Source organism: Stegodyphus dumicola, chromosome X1, assembly GCF_044657685.1.
Source record: "Stegodyphus dumicola isolate Sdum_Otavi_A_Nest chromosome X1, ASM4465768v1".
NCBI classification, from domain to species: domain Eukaryota; kingdom Metazoa; phylum Arthropoda; class Arachnida; order Araneae; family Eresidae; genus Stegodyphus; species Stegodyphus dumicola.
Window position 1 is genome coordinate 79305528 of NC_140780.1, and position 14182 is coordinate 79319709.

The 14182-nt window shown below is 32.0% G+C and overlaps 1 protein-coding gene across 4 annotated transcripts in view; it reads left to right on the forward strand.

The window, feature by feature from the left end:
- LOC118202712 (transmembrane protein adipocyte-associated 1-like) overlaps nucleotides 1-14182 on the forward strand; it is a 130880-nt gene that overhangs the window by 21649 nt on the left and 95049 nt on the right. For 2 of the 4 annotated variants that reach the window (XM_035374898.2, XM_035374899.2), the window contains one exon: nucleotides 7484-7616. The exons of 1 other annotated variant lie outside the window; for it this stretch is intronic. In XM_035374898.2, the coding sequence (XP_035230789.1) occupies nucleotides 7484-7616 (133 nt within the window). Of the gene's footprint in view, nucleotides 1-2701; nucleotides 2940-7483; nucleotides 7617-14182 lie in introns of all 4 variants that reach the window. One more of the 4 variants, XM_035374900.2, reaches the window with a different exon arrangement.

The following is a 14182-nucleotide window of genomic DNA, read 5'->3' on the forward strand; positions in this document are numbered from 1 at the left end:
GCACATGAAATGAAGCAACTTAAACAAATTACATTGAAAGAAAGGTTTAATAAAGTAAACAAATATTAAGCTTTTTTTTTTTTTTTTTTTTTTTGTAAATTTTGATATTTTTTAGATCATAATTGCTGTTTATTTCATAAATTACGGTTTCATATTTTTAATTTTATAATTTCTGCATGCCATCTTACCAGATTTAAATTGATGATCTATAATCCGGAATTGTCGAAGTCCTGACGAGTCCGGATTAAAGACTTTGTACTGTATTTTTACTGGATGCTTTTTGTCGTAATCATCATTGTTAGTTTAAGTGGGAAAAAATGGTTGGCTTGTTAATAATTAGACAAGATGAAAGATCCTGTTTTAAAATATAGTATTTTAATACTCTTCAGCACAGTGTTAATAGGTTCATTTATAATGCAAAACATTCACAAAACATTTTAACTGAGTTCAGTCATCCATATCTTTAGAATAACAATCTCTCTTTCATTGCTATTCTGTAACAGCTAATTTTGCAACACTTGTGTCATAATTTAATTATTTTGTAGGCTGAAGCTATATTAAGTTTTGCCGAAAATGCTGAATACTTAAGCATAATGCATTAAACAATAGATAAATCTCGTCTGATAATTTATAGAGTGACTTGTTTTCTCTTTCATTACAGTTCATTTTGGTCATTTATTTCTTGGCCATCATGTCTAGCTTTCTAAAAAAATAAATGCCATCTCACATCAGGAACATACGAAACATTTTCTAAATAAACAGTGCAGTAGTACCCTGGCTTACACAATGTTAGAAATTTTGTATTATGTGTAAATAGTTTTATTGAAATTATGTGTGAAATTGTAGTATCTTCTGCATAATGTAACACGAAAAGTCTCATGAGAGTGCAGCTTTGCTGGAAAAATAAAATAAGAGGCAAGTAAGTCTGCGTTGAGCTAAATGGTTGTCTTGCTAAATTGGCGAGTTATCGGCAACTTGACAATGGTTTTGGAGACTAATTTTTGTCGCCAAATTTGACAAGAATTTGCCCAAACTTTAAGATGTTTCGATCCGGTCCCTGTATAACTGTAATTGATCCTTTCATGTAGCTGTAACCGATCTCTATATGTAACTTTAACCGTAATATACCTTCTAGTAAGTTTGAAAGATGGAAGATACTAGTAATGTCTTGGTGGCAGGTGGAAAATTGTATATAAGACTGGAGAGAACATCAGCTGTCTGTAATTATTCAGAGCTGATTGGAGTTTTGAGATCTCTGTGAGAGCTTCGCCTTATTGATACGTTTTGCATTGCATTGTGTTGAGAATTGTAAAGTCTTTCTTTTGGGAAAATAAACTTTATCAAGCTATCATTGGTTGTGTGTGCATTCAAATCATCGCGAACCCATGTACAGACTAAGATACTGTGCGAGCTACATAATTTCACAGTTAATAAGTGCAAAGAAGCCGTAATATTTAAACTGAAACTCAGCTGTTAAAAATAAAGATTTTCTCCTTTCCCTGATCTGCAGTTCTTTGCATTCAAACAATATTCATGCAGTTAATTAGTCACTTTTTTAATCACCATTTAGTATGTGTTGTTCATTTAGTTCATCATGCAAATAAAATATTCAAAACCATAATGGAATCAGGAATTCAAGGAAATGCTGAAACAACAGAGAAAAGCCCGCGGGAGCTTTTCTTACATATCCCATTTTGTTGGACCTCATAACCTTCAAAAGAGCCAAAACTAATGCAAGGAAAATAAGGCTCAATAGATAGAATGATTCATGGATATCAATGTGTCATCAATAACATCTTCTATGCCAAGTCAAAGTGTATGGGAAAGAGTTAGAAAAGAATGTGGGATTGTACAAAGACTACTCACATTCCTTTCTAGAAAAGATGGCCAAGTGGAGAAATGGCGAATACTATTGGGGATAATTTTGTTGCCATTTCTAACAGTAACTTCCCTTCGGCGCTTCTTTCTGTCAAGCTATGCTCTGAGAATGCTCCCATTGCATTTAATTCTGTTGACTCTGAATCAGATAGTAGAGATTTAACCATGCTGGAGCTAAGTAGAGAATTGATGCAAACACATAGATTAAGCCTAGATCTGTATGGTGTCGGTTTTGAAGTGCTGAAGTAAGTGATTGGCTGCCCTTCTCACCCTCTTCAATTGAGTATGGAAAGAGCATTCCATTCCCAAAGCATGAAAGAAAGCGAATTTCATTTCTATAGTTAAACCAGGGAAAGACCTGAAGAATCTTAACTACCGTTCAAATGTTTTTATGAGTTGGCAAATTATTTTAAAAAGGTAAACTGCCACCTAATCTACTTAGAAAAATACAAAGTAATCTCACTATATATGACTGGTTTTCTTAAAGATACAACAACTATAATATGCTTCTTTGGAAACTTTTATCCGTAAAGCCTTTGTCGAAAGGAACCATTTAGTTTAAGTATTTTTTGATATTCAAAAGGCTTATGACAAGGCATGAAAGTACGGTATATTATGTGATCACTACACCAGTGGCTTGTGTGGCAACCAGCCAAGTTTCTTGTAGAATTTTTTGAAGGCTAGGTTATTTCAAGTAGGGGTTGTCTCAGTCTTATCAGATGTTTTCTGTCTAGAAGAGTGTCTGCCTCAAGGCTGCATTCTTATTGTTACGCTTTTTAGTTTAGGAATAAATTCTATTCTAAAAGAACGTCTTCCATTTTAGGATGGCATTATGTTGATGACCTGGAGGTGCAGACTTGCGATACATGGAGAAGATAGCTCTGAACAGGATCTTGAAGTAGTTAAATAGTGACGGCTTTATACTTCCAAAAGAGAGAATTGTTTGCTTGCATTTTTGGAAAAAGTGGAATCTTCCTTCTGAGCCCAAACTTCACACCTTCAGGGGCCATTTATTCTGTTTGTCCCTAAAGTGAAGTTTTTAGGAGTGAAATGTTAAGACTGTAAGTTAAGACTGTAAGACTATGTTACTTTTCTTTCTCATGTCTTCTGTTTAAGGAAGAAGTTTAAAATCGTAAATATGCTAAAAGCTTTATCAAACACCTCCTGGAGCATAAAACATTGCTCTTTTCTTTGCATTTTCAGATCACTTCTATGCTTCAGATTAGCCTATAGCTCAGTTATGTATGGATCTGCATGGCCTTCTGTTTTAGTATATCTTGATCCTGTTTGTTATTAAGCTTTGAGTATTGGTTGTGGAGTCTTTTGGACATCTCCTGTATAGAGCATATTTGTTGATTATTATGAAGTCTCACTTCAGTGTAAGGCATAAGCGTTGAGTTTAAAGCCTCTTTATCAGTATTTCAGTATATGCCACAATCTGCTTATCCTCTTCATATCTGTAGGCTTTGTGTCTATTGCAGTCTTATTTTCATCACAGCATCTTCACCTATGTCTTTTCTTGGAAAGAACTGAAGCATTGATAGAAAAATATCGCTTCTCTGATATGAAAGTGCAAGCAAGGAAATATCCAGAAATCCTGCCTTAGGATAACCCAAAAATTGAGCTTTAAAATTGAACCCGAAATTGATAAGAGAATCACTAATGAAATAATGTACATGTAACTTTTTCTCGAGCATAGGCACAAATACAGCAATACTTCTCCCATATATACAGATGGTTCAAAATCAGCTGGTCATGTAGAATGTCTAGTGATTAGAAACCATATGGAGGGTAAAGAAGTACATTACACTTGCACTGAGTGTAATGTAGTTTAATGTGGTATTTATTTTGTTTTTACTTTCATGTCCAAGATGTGCTAGAAAAAGTTTGTAATTTATATAGACATAATCTTTATATAGACATATATCTTAGGTAATTGCTTAGTTCTTTGTTCTAAAGCTTTAGAAAGTTTTTTGTGTTGCGAGGAATCCTCTGTTTGTTGACATTCTAAAGTCAACTCCAACATTAAAAAGCTGTGAGTATGAAGTTTGTTACTGCTAGGTCCTTGGACATGTTCGTGTAAAAGGTAATGAGTTGGCTGATGCAATATCAAAGTCTGGAATTGCTCTGTCGAATCAGCTTGTTCGATACAGTAATTGGTCATCAAGCAGAGAATGTTAAGTAAATGGCAATTATTCTGGGACGATCAATTTCTGTATAAATTGAGAAGTGTCAAACATAACACAGAGCACTGGTGAGACCACTAGAAACCAGAGGGAGGAAGTTTTGTTACGCATCTTAGAATTGATCAGTCTTAAATCGCATACAATTACCTTTTCAAGGTCGAGATTTAAATTGTAGTAGTGTTGTATCTGTGCATCACTTTTTAATTCAATTTTGGCATTTTAACATATTTTGATTGAAGTATTTTAATGACTGTAACTTGCTTCTTGACCCATATAGTTGGGAAAGAGGTCAATATCAGTTTATTTCACTACATGATAGAAATGGGGCTTTACTATTTAATTTGATTTTGTCTTGATGTTGCATCTCAGTGTTTGAATGCTATATATCTTCATGCGTATCTCATATTTTATGATTTTACTCCTGTTTTACATCTGATATTCTTATCTGAATCTTAGGTAATTGTTTATCTTAGCAGTCATCATTTTATTATTTCTGTTGATTTTATAAGTGTGCTTTTGTTTTAAACTTGTTTTTATCTAATATTTGTGTGTGGATGTATGAGACTTGTGTTCGGCGCATATAACCTTTAAGGTTTTGTGCCAGAAATCCACTACTGCTACTATACAACTTGGAAGATTATTGTATGCCATTGGCTTTTGACACACATCTCAACATTTTCTCTGCTGATATTACCTTCATGGGGAAAATGTATAAAACTTCATGTAACTTTAGTGATTTACTGTTAAGAACATGGCATTAGATTCAGGTATTTCCACAATAATGAAATGTATTTGTGATGAGTAGTGCCTTGAAGCTCATGGAGAGTGCTAAGTGGGTGCTGCAGTGCTTTAAGTCATTGTCCTAGTGTGTCCCAGATGTGTCCAGTTGGATTTAATCTGGAAAATATGCAGGGCACTCCAACTGCCGGATTCATTTTGCAAGATAATCAGTCTCTAGGGAAGCATGATGGGGATGTGCTTTATTGTCTTGTAGAATGGAATTATTTCTGATTGCACTCCTGAAGAAATGGATATGAGCATCAAGATTCTTTATTTATTTCAGCATTCATAGTTTCACTGGTAAAAGTGTGTAGGTCTGTGCAGCAATTCAGAATGATGCTTGCATGTACCATGATTCCATTGATTTTCTACCAATACTTTTCATAGATGGTTTCATGCGTTTTGCTCTTTCAAGACTGTAACACTTCGGGAATCGCACTCAAGTGAAAATGAGACGCATCAATAAACGGAACATGGCTCTAGTTCACTGTATTCTAATCATGATCTCTGCTCCACTGGAACTGAGTGCATTTCACGGAGATATATGGGTTTTCTTTCATAGAGCCTTTTTTTATGTAGGTGTATCACTCAAGGTGTATCTGAATGGTAGAATTCCTGTAATTGCAGCAAACTCCCTTGCAGCATGGGCTGATATCAGTTGTCTCTTTCTTTGCAGAATCATTGGCAAATAACAATCCTGATAGTCTGTTGTGGCATGTTTTTGACCTTGACGTGGTTGTTTGCTTACATCGCCAGTGTCTTTAAACTGTTTCTAGATTCTTTACAAGCAGATTTGGTTACTTTTAGGTCTTTACATACCTGTGTCACTCACTCTCCTGCTTCCATTTTCTCAGTTGAATGCCAGTTTTCAAAATCTATCTGATGCCTTCTCAATAACATGTTCAATATTCTACACTCAAAAATTTTGTCCAACTACTCATCTAATCCTGGAAATTGAAATTTGAAGCAATTTTTGAACTCATTTTCATGTGGGTCAGAATTGATTCAAAGATTAGTGTAGTTCTGTATTGCAGAGGTGACCCACATTGGACTAAGTCATAAGGTTCATATTGAGGTGCTAATCGGTTACCTTTCATTAAATTTCACTTAAAAGAATTGACATAAAGCATCTTTTCTAGTTTTTCTTTTACTTTTCTTCAGCATATAATAAGCTTTAGCTTTGTCTGTATCAGCTAGTAAATAGGAATTGGGAAGAATTTGAAGTAACACTGAATTGAAAAATAGGAGTAGAATAGTAGTAGTGTTGAATAAAGGAAACTGAATATGAGTAGTGTTAAACTAAAAACGTATTTCTGTCTATCGTATGATGTAAATCATGGAAGTTGCATATCCAGGAATCTATACCAATACTTGTAGTAAACGGAGAACATTTTTAATTTATCAAGAAGGTAAATATTTATTATTTAACAGTTCATCAGTATGAGGCTTCTCTTTGGACAGTCTTTGCCTTATAATCAACTCTGCCACATTTAGAACATTAAAAAAAAAAAAAAAAAAAAAAAAAAAAATCCACTAGTACTTTTATTATTAGAATTTTTAGAACTGTGACACTGCAATACTTGCATTTTTCTTTTTATTGTAATCTTAACTTCAGTGTATAAAATGAAAGAGCTCTAAATTCTTCACCTGTAGCAGTTTTAATTCATTGCTGAGTAGTGTGCAGATTTTGTAATAAAATATTAGTTTTATATTTATCGTCCAAACGATTCCTTGATATTGCTAAATGTATTGTAATCTTGACTAATCATCAGAAAAGTTAATGTGTATTAGTTCAAGTGGAATTGTTTCAGAATTTAATATTCATATTGTCAATTTTTTTAATTTAATTTATTTTTAACTTTTGTAACATATATAGTTACATTTTCATTATGATCATGGTTCATTTTAAAGAATTATTTGATCAGATTTAATCTTTAACTGTTACTTTTCTCATATAAAATTTATTCTCAATTTCACTATGATTTGTATGATTGGAATAAAATCACATTGGCTTGTGCTGCCCCATCATTGTTAGAATTCATGAAATTCATTTTCCAGCATTTGCTTGTAGAGATAATAGGCAGGTTGTTAATAGAAGTCAAGTTGTACTGTTGAAAATACATTATAGTTTGTCATTTCTATTTAGACCAGTTGCTAACACCTGCTAGTTTATTCATGTCAACGTGCACATTAGCAATAAATGCTGAAAGATAATTTTTCAAATTTAATTCAATTTTACCATGAAAACTTATATTAAAATGTGTAATGCTTTTATGCTGTTAAAATTATAGTATTTTTAATTAAAAGCATTCACATTTTAATCATAATACACATCTTTTATTGCATATAAGCTACCATGACAGGTAAAAATAGTAGTTTATATATGCCAAATCAGTTTTCAGAGATTATTGAAGTCACTAATTAAAGTCTAGCTTATTTCTTTTCAGCATTTCATATATTAATTTCTAAATCTGTTTTTCACAGTATAATGAAAACTGATATAATTCTTTTGTGTTTTCAATAATGTAGTAAGTGCTTCTTATAAAATGGTATTTAAAATATGAAGTTAATTTTTAGATGCACCTATTGCATTAAAATGAGCAAAGGATTCAATTGTATTTCATGTTTTAATTTTTCAGAGTTAGAGTGTGGGATCTGTCAATCCTCATTCCAAATGTTCTATTTTTGCTTTTCATGGTCATAAGATGTAATAGAGCGCGTCTGAAGTTACGAGCAACAAATAGTCCTATATTTTCCACATTCTACATTTTGGTAAACCACTTTCTTATCTGTATTTTTGAACTAGTTCTTAATAGTTTAATAATAGTTTAACTTGTTTTAGGATTTTATACTAGAAATTCTTTTTGATGTAATAAAAATCTTGCAAATGTTAAGACTGTTTAACCCATTCTTAACAAAATCATAAAGACAGCAGTAAATTTATTGTTGGTTTATGATTGGCATATAAATGATATTCTGTAACGAATTATCTACTTCTAATAAAAAACACATTATAATAATATAAAAAACGAAAACTTTATTAAATAAAATTGGTCATAAGAAACCTTACTGCATTCTACAAATCTATAACAAACTCTTTAGAAGCCAGATACATTTTTAACTCATTCTTATTATATTTAATATTCTTATTATATTTAACTTATTCATTAACATTATCAATGTTGCCAAAATATTAAAACTTAAAATTATATGTTATAAACAAATACTATCATTTATTATATATCAAAATAAATAAAATTTAAAATGCAGGATCATACTTTACATTTTCTGAAAACCTTTATTTTTGTCATTTGTTATTCAGTGTTCCTTTATGCTTTGATTGCAAGCTAAAAACATGTGATACTATGGTCTGGATATAGCTGGAATTCCAGATTTTTTACTTCCAAAATTTTCTTATCTGGAATTTCTGGATTACTTTGTGTCATTCTTCTTCAGTGTCATCGTAATGATACATAAAAATTGGCGAAATCCACTTGTCAGTCAGAGTGAGTTCAATGAATATTTTGTGGTGTGTGATATGCAGATGTAGATTTTAAACTATTAAAAGAAAAAGTACTCATGTTTGTATTTGACAATGCATTTTTCAGGTCTTTATCAGAAAGCAAATATTATTTTGTGATCAGTGAACTCTGTAAATTTTTGTCCCTCTAGCGTGTATCTAAATTTCTCAGTGGATGCTTAGATTGCTAATAATTCTCTATCATATGCTCTGTAAATCGCCTCAGTTATGAACATTCTAGAAAAAAATGCTAGAGGTTCGAGTCTGTGGTTAATAGCTTGATCTGCCAATAGCGTACTTAGATGCATCAATTTCAATAAGAGTTGCATTTGGCAGAAGATGTGCTAATAATGTAGCATTTGCTAATTTTTGTTTAGCATTTTCAAAACCTTTACTTTTTTGAACTAATCAAGGTTCTTTTTTGCACCTGTTAAATACTTGCTGAGTAGTGCTTGGTCATGAGCTACACATGGAAGATATTTGTGGTAAAAGTTTATTAAACCTAAAAACTTCCGTAAGTCTGCAACGGTTTCTGGGTTTTTGAAGTTCACTTTTAGGTAAAGGTTTTCTTTCATTCTTGGTTGTCAAATGGCCTAAGAATTCTATTTCAGGAATGTCAGAAACATATTTTAAAGAATTTAAGTACATACTAATTTAATTTGTATAAATCTTTGGAAGTGTGTTATTTATACAACATTTCAATTTCTGAGAATACCTTAATATCATCTAAGTATGTTTGACAAAATTCTAATCCTTGTAACACTTTGTGCATGAAACTCTGGAACGTAAGAGCAGCATTTTTTAACCCAAAATTCAAGGAAACTAAAAAATATTGAAAAGGGTAATTATTGCTGTATTATATATGTGCTTTTTGTAGACTGGTATATAATTTAAAAAATTATTCATGCAATATATAATTAAAAAAAAAAACCTGTTTAACCCTGAAAGGATTGAGCAAAATCATGTATATCTGGAATAGGATATAAATCAAAAACTGTATCTGAATTAAGTGCTGTGTAATATCCAACTGGTTTAATGCTGGTAGGCTTTTTATTTACTATATGTAAAAGTGATGACCAATTACCTTTAAAGGGTTTTTGACTCTCTAAATCTAACATGTATTTGAATTCTTTTTTTTGCTTTATCATAAACTTTCAGTTGAAGTATTCTTGCTTTGCAGTGCATAAGTGGCCCTTTTTGATGTAATGAATGGTGTTATGTTTGATTATTTCCTGTGTGTAGCATTAGTTAGTTGAAGAAATTGTCTAAGAATTTTGTTAAAATTAGAGCATTATGAAACAGTCTTAATATTTAGTTGAATGTTGTGCTCTAATTTGCATGTACTAGCAAGAGTTGTCAGTGTGCCAATGGTTCTTTTTGTTAGTTGACTAGTAATCCAAATCGTACTAGAAAATCGTCTCCTATTACAGGAACTGAAATATGAGCAGTATGAAATTCCATTTAAAATTTCGCCTGAGATTGAAAGTTACATTTATTTCCTCAATGCCATAAATTTTAATTTTAGTATTAGTTGCTGTAAATAACTCTAAACCAGTACCAGAAATTTGTTTTCCTCTTTTATCTGTATCAAATGTTTGTCTTATATATCTAATCTTTTGGAAGTGTTTGCTGCTCTTCCATTATCCATGACTTGTTTTGGAATCCTAGTCAAATTTAATTTTTTTGCCTGAAAAGTACTTAGAGGAAGGCATTTATAAGCTAGCGTGAAATTTTAAAATTATAAAATTAAATTAAAATACATAAAAACACCAGATCATAATATTTCAAAGAAAAGCCAAGAATAAGAACTGTAATAGTAAACCATTTTTCTTAATATAATTCATTATCAGTTTATACATATTTTAATAGTTAATATATCTTAATTAATTTAAATATTTTTAAACATTGAATGAAAAACTTTTACCTGTTAAATATGCTTTAAGAAATTACTTTTCTAAATATACTCAAATGATCTATAACTGAAATAAAGCTATTTAATGAGAAGAAGTTGTGTAAAAATTATTTTAGTTTTAATTAGACATGCCATATTTTTCCACCCCTTTACATTAATTGTGGTGAATCAACATTAAGGGTTCTCCGAACTCGTAGAGCATTCTGAATCCGAATAGTCGCTGACAGTAAAATTTTATGGTTCACACAATTCTTCTCTAATACCATCTTTTCTCCAATATTCAGTTTCTAAATTCTTTACATGATCACAATACTTTTACCAATTGTTCACCGAAACACTTTCAATAGCCTCATTTGTGAAAGGTAATAAATTCGACATGCTTATATCTGCAGCTGTGTTCTGACTTTGAACATACCGTATTTGATGGCATATAAGACGCACTGGCATATCAGATGCACCCTTATTTAGATGGCCACACACAAGGAAAAAAAGTTTCAATAGCGTGGTTTCTTTTAGTTCTCACGCTTCGTAAAAGCCAAATAAACAATTATTGAATGCAATTACCTTCACGTATAAGACTGTGTCCTTCACGTATAAGACACAAATAACTTTTTTGAGGCCAAATTTAGGAAAAAAAGTGCATCTTATATGCCGTCAAATACGGTAATATTTTACTTCAGCCCATACATACTCTTTGGTGTACCACAGTCATATGGTGGGAGTCGCAAAACTGTATGGCATTGTTCTTTGATTATACAATAAAATTTAAAAGTTTTGACTCAGGAAACATTTTGTTTTACTTAATCCAGTAACTCCACTTTTCATAAATTCGGACAAAAAGAAAATTTTTTTTTGTTTTTGTCAACCACTCCATTATATCTTCATTTTTTGGGAGGCATTGGGGGCTTTACTGAGCTGCACCGAATGATAAGATGCATTTTCAATAATTGTAACAGAATTTGGCGGTAGATTTGAAATTAACTTTTCGTTTGCCCATTTTTTAAATATTGAAAATTGATTGGTCTGTGAAATCTCCAGTTGTAGAGTTCGCTTTGTAAATTAAGCTTGTATTGGGAATAAAACCCATCTCGCCTCCAGCACATAAAATTATTATGCGTCGAGAGGCATTCCCTGTTTCTAAAATTCCACTGACTTCATTTGATTGCCAGCATTTTCCAAACGTTAAGTTGCTGTCCAGCCATGCTTCATCTACGTAAATTAGAGGACAGGATTCTTCTCTATAAAGTTTAATATTCCTCAAATACATTGTTCTTGACAACACAATGTCAGGTCTTTCCAGTAAAAAGCTTCTTTTATTACGGGACTTTTTCCAGATGAAACCAATTTCTTGGAAAAATTTTCGGTACTTTTCCGTTTTGCCGGCGCAAGCGATAAAGTCGCCAATAATGGTACAACCCATGCCAAACGAAATATTCTCGCTGGTAACCTTTTACGCCTCATTTTCAAAACAAGTCGCAGCTTTTTCTTATCAGATTGATTGTTTCTTTCAATACTGGCATATCATTACATAGAATTTTTATCAGATAGTTCAGTTTTATGTTTAAGGCAATTTTCGGTAATTAAGTTAATTAGGATGCAATCACAGCACTTACCCGAAGCCGAAAAATATAGAAAAGGTAAAGTCAAGGGTTAAATTCATCACTTCTAATGAGAATGCATTAGCGAAGTAAAGCACTGCAGTTTTACATAATTTCTGAGTAAGCTATTCGTACGAATTGAAATATTTCTTGCATTTAAACTTGTGTTCCAAATTAAGATTTAACTTGAAATTAATGTGGATAATTAATAAGAGCATTAGATTTTTGTAGAGTAGTTTACGTGAGATGAGATCGCTTGGGGTCACGTGATATGAACCGGCGAATCAGGATGTTGAACAATGAAAGCATAGTAAATTCTTAATGTCTTTTTACAAATTTGTTGTCTTTATTTATTGGCTTTTTATAAAATTTTAAGCGATATTAAAATGTTTATGCCTTCTTTTTTAAAAAGAATTCTTAGAACTAACATTTTTTAAATATTTTTTATGTGTATACTGTATGTTGTCGCCAATAAAGTCTGCTTGGCGAGATTTGCGCCGGCGAAACGGAAAAGTACCAAATTTTCTTAGTGTTTCCGTTTGCTAAGGAAAATTGATTGTGTCTTTTAATATGGGAAGCAGTTTGGCTATAGTTGGCACTTTCTTCTCCTTGACATAAAAATCTTGAACTGCTCATATTAAAATATCCAAATCAAAATTATGTAAGCCTTTACTTACAACAGTTTCTCTCTTTTTTTAGGGAATTCAACATTTTCTTTAGTTTCAGTTTCTTTACGAATTCTGTTTATGCTGGCAATAGTCATCTTAATCGCTCTATCTATGTGTTGGCTCTATCTATGTGTTGGCAACACATAGACACATAGATAGAGCATCTTAATCGCTCTATCTATGTGTCTATGTGTTGGCTGTGTAACTGGGATGGTCTTCCTAATTGTGATTCTTCATCACAAACTTTAATCACTAATTGCTTAAAATTCCTGCGGAAAGGCTTATTTCTAGAGCTTCCTGGAACAGTAGAACTCATAGTAAACGTGAAGATGTAAAAGAAGGTCGGTAACAGATCACTTTTTCTTACAATCGTTACAGGAAAAAGCACTAAATGACCTCCTTCCTCCGAGAGGAAAAAAATACCTGCGCTTTTGACCCACAGCCCTTCGACCTCCATGAGGGAAAAATACCCACACTTTTCACCCATACCCCTTCAATTAAAATGACCCATCTAGGCCCTCAGCCAGACTGCTTTCGCTAGTGTGGTTAGACAGTACTGTACTTAATGAATATACTAAAAATGAGATTATACACAAGCAGTTCCATACTCAGAAATAAAAGAATATGTACATTAAGATGTAATTAACCAAATAATTCTTTCTGGCTTGCAATTAGACACTAGTTAAACAAACTATTGCACATTGCGCGTAATAACATTATTAAATTCTTCTCTGCCACTTATAAAACTCAAATTGACAAGAGACTTATACTTCAGAGTCAGAATATTCTATCTATCAAATTTTTTCATACTTCATCCATTTATTATGTTGTGGACTGTGGCTTTATGATTCAGGTATGTAGTGCTTCAATAAAATGGGTTTGGCCAAAATTTTTCTGTTCCCTGCTCTTTGTGTCTGTGAGATACATCTTTCTTGTTCACAGAAATTTATAGAAAAAGTTGTTTCTTAGCACTACCATGATTTAAGAGTCATTGAATGGAAAGGAAGTGATAAATGTAGTCTGAAGAAAAGAAAAAGAAAGCAATGGTCCATAATCATGAAGTGGCAGATTGATTAAGTAGATAAAGGGCAATCTGTCTGCTGGCTAGAAATGTAAATTTTAAAATTTGAATTTCACTGAGGAATCTTTTTTTTTTTTTTTTTATTATTATTTGCTGCATAATTAACTTTTAACATGCTGAAAATGCCAGTATTAAAGATTTAAGTCTAAAAGAAAAGGATAAATTGTTAAAAGATTTTGATGATGTTCGTAATTGCAACCAGTTGAAAACTACATTTAAACTGGGAATTATTCAAACAGTATTGTGCAGTTTACTTAAACAAGAAAGTATAATTAATGAAGAATTAATAAAAGAAAATGCAGATGTCTCAAGAACGTGATGGTGGTGGGGGGAACAAAAATTCGAGAGACATTGAAACTGCTTTTATAGATTGATTTCAAGCAGTAAAACTAAAAACTTTTTCTATTCTTGACTTTTTCTCACTAATTTGCTAAATAATAGGAGTGAATATTATACAGCACAAAGTCCGAGATCTGGATCGTTGGAAATTCGGTAATCCCGGATTTTTCCGGATATTAGATCATCATCTTAAATCTTCTAAGCTGGCATGTAGAAATTA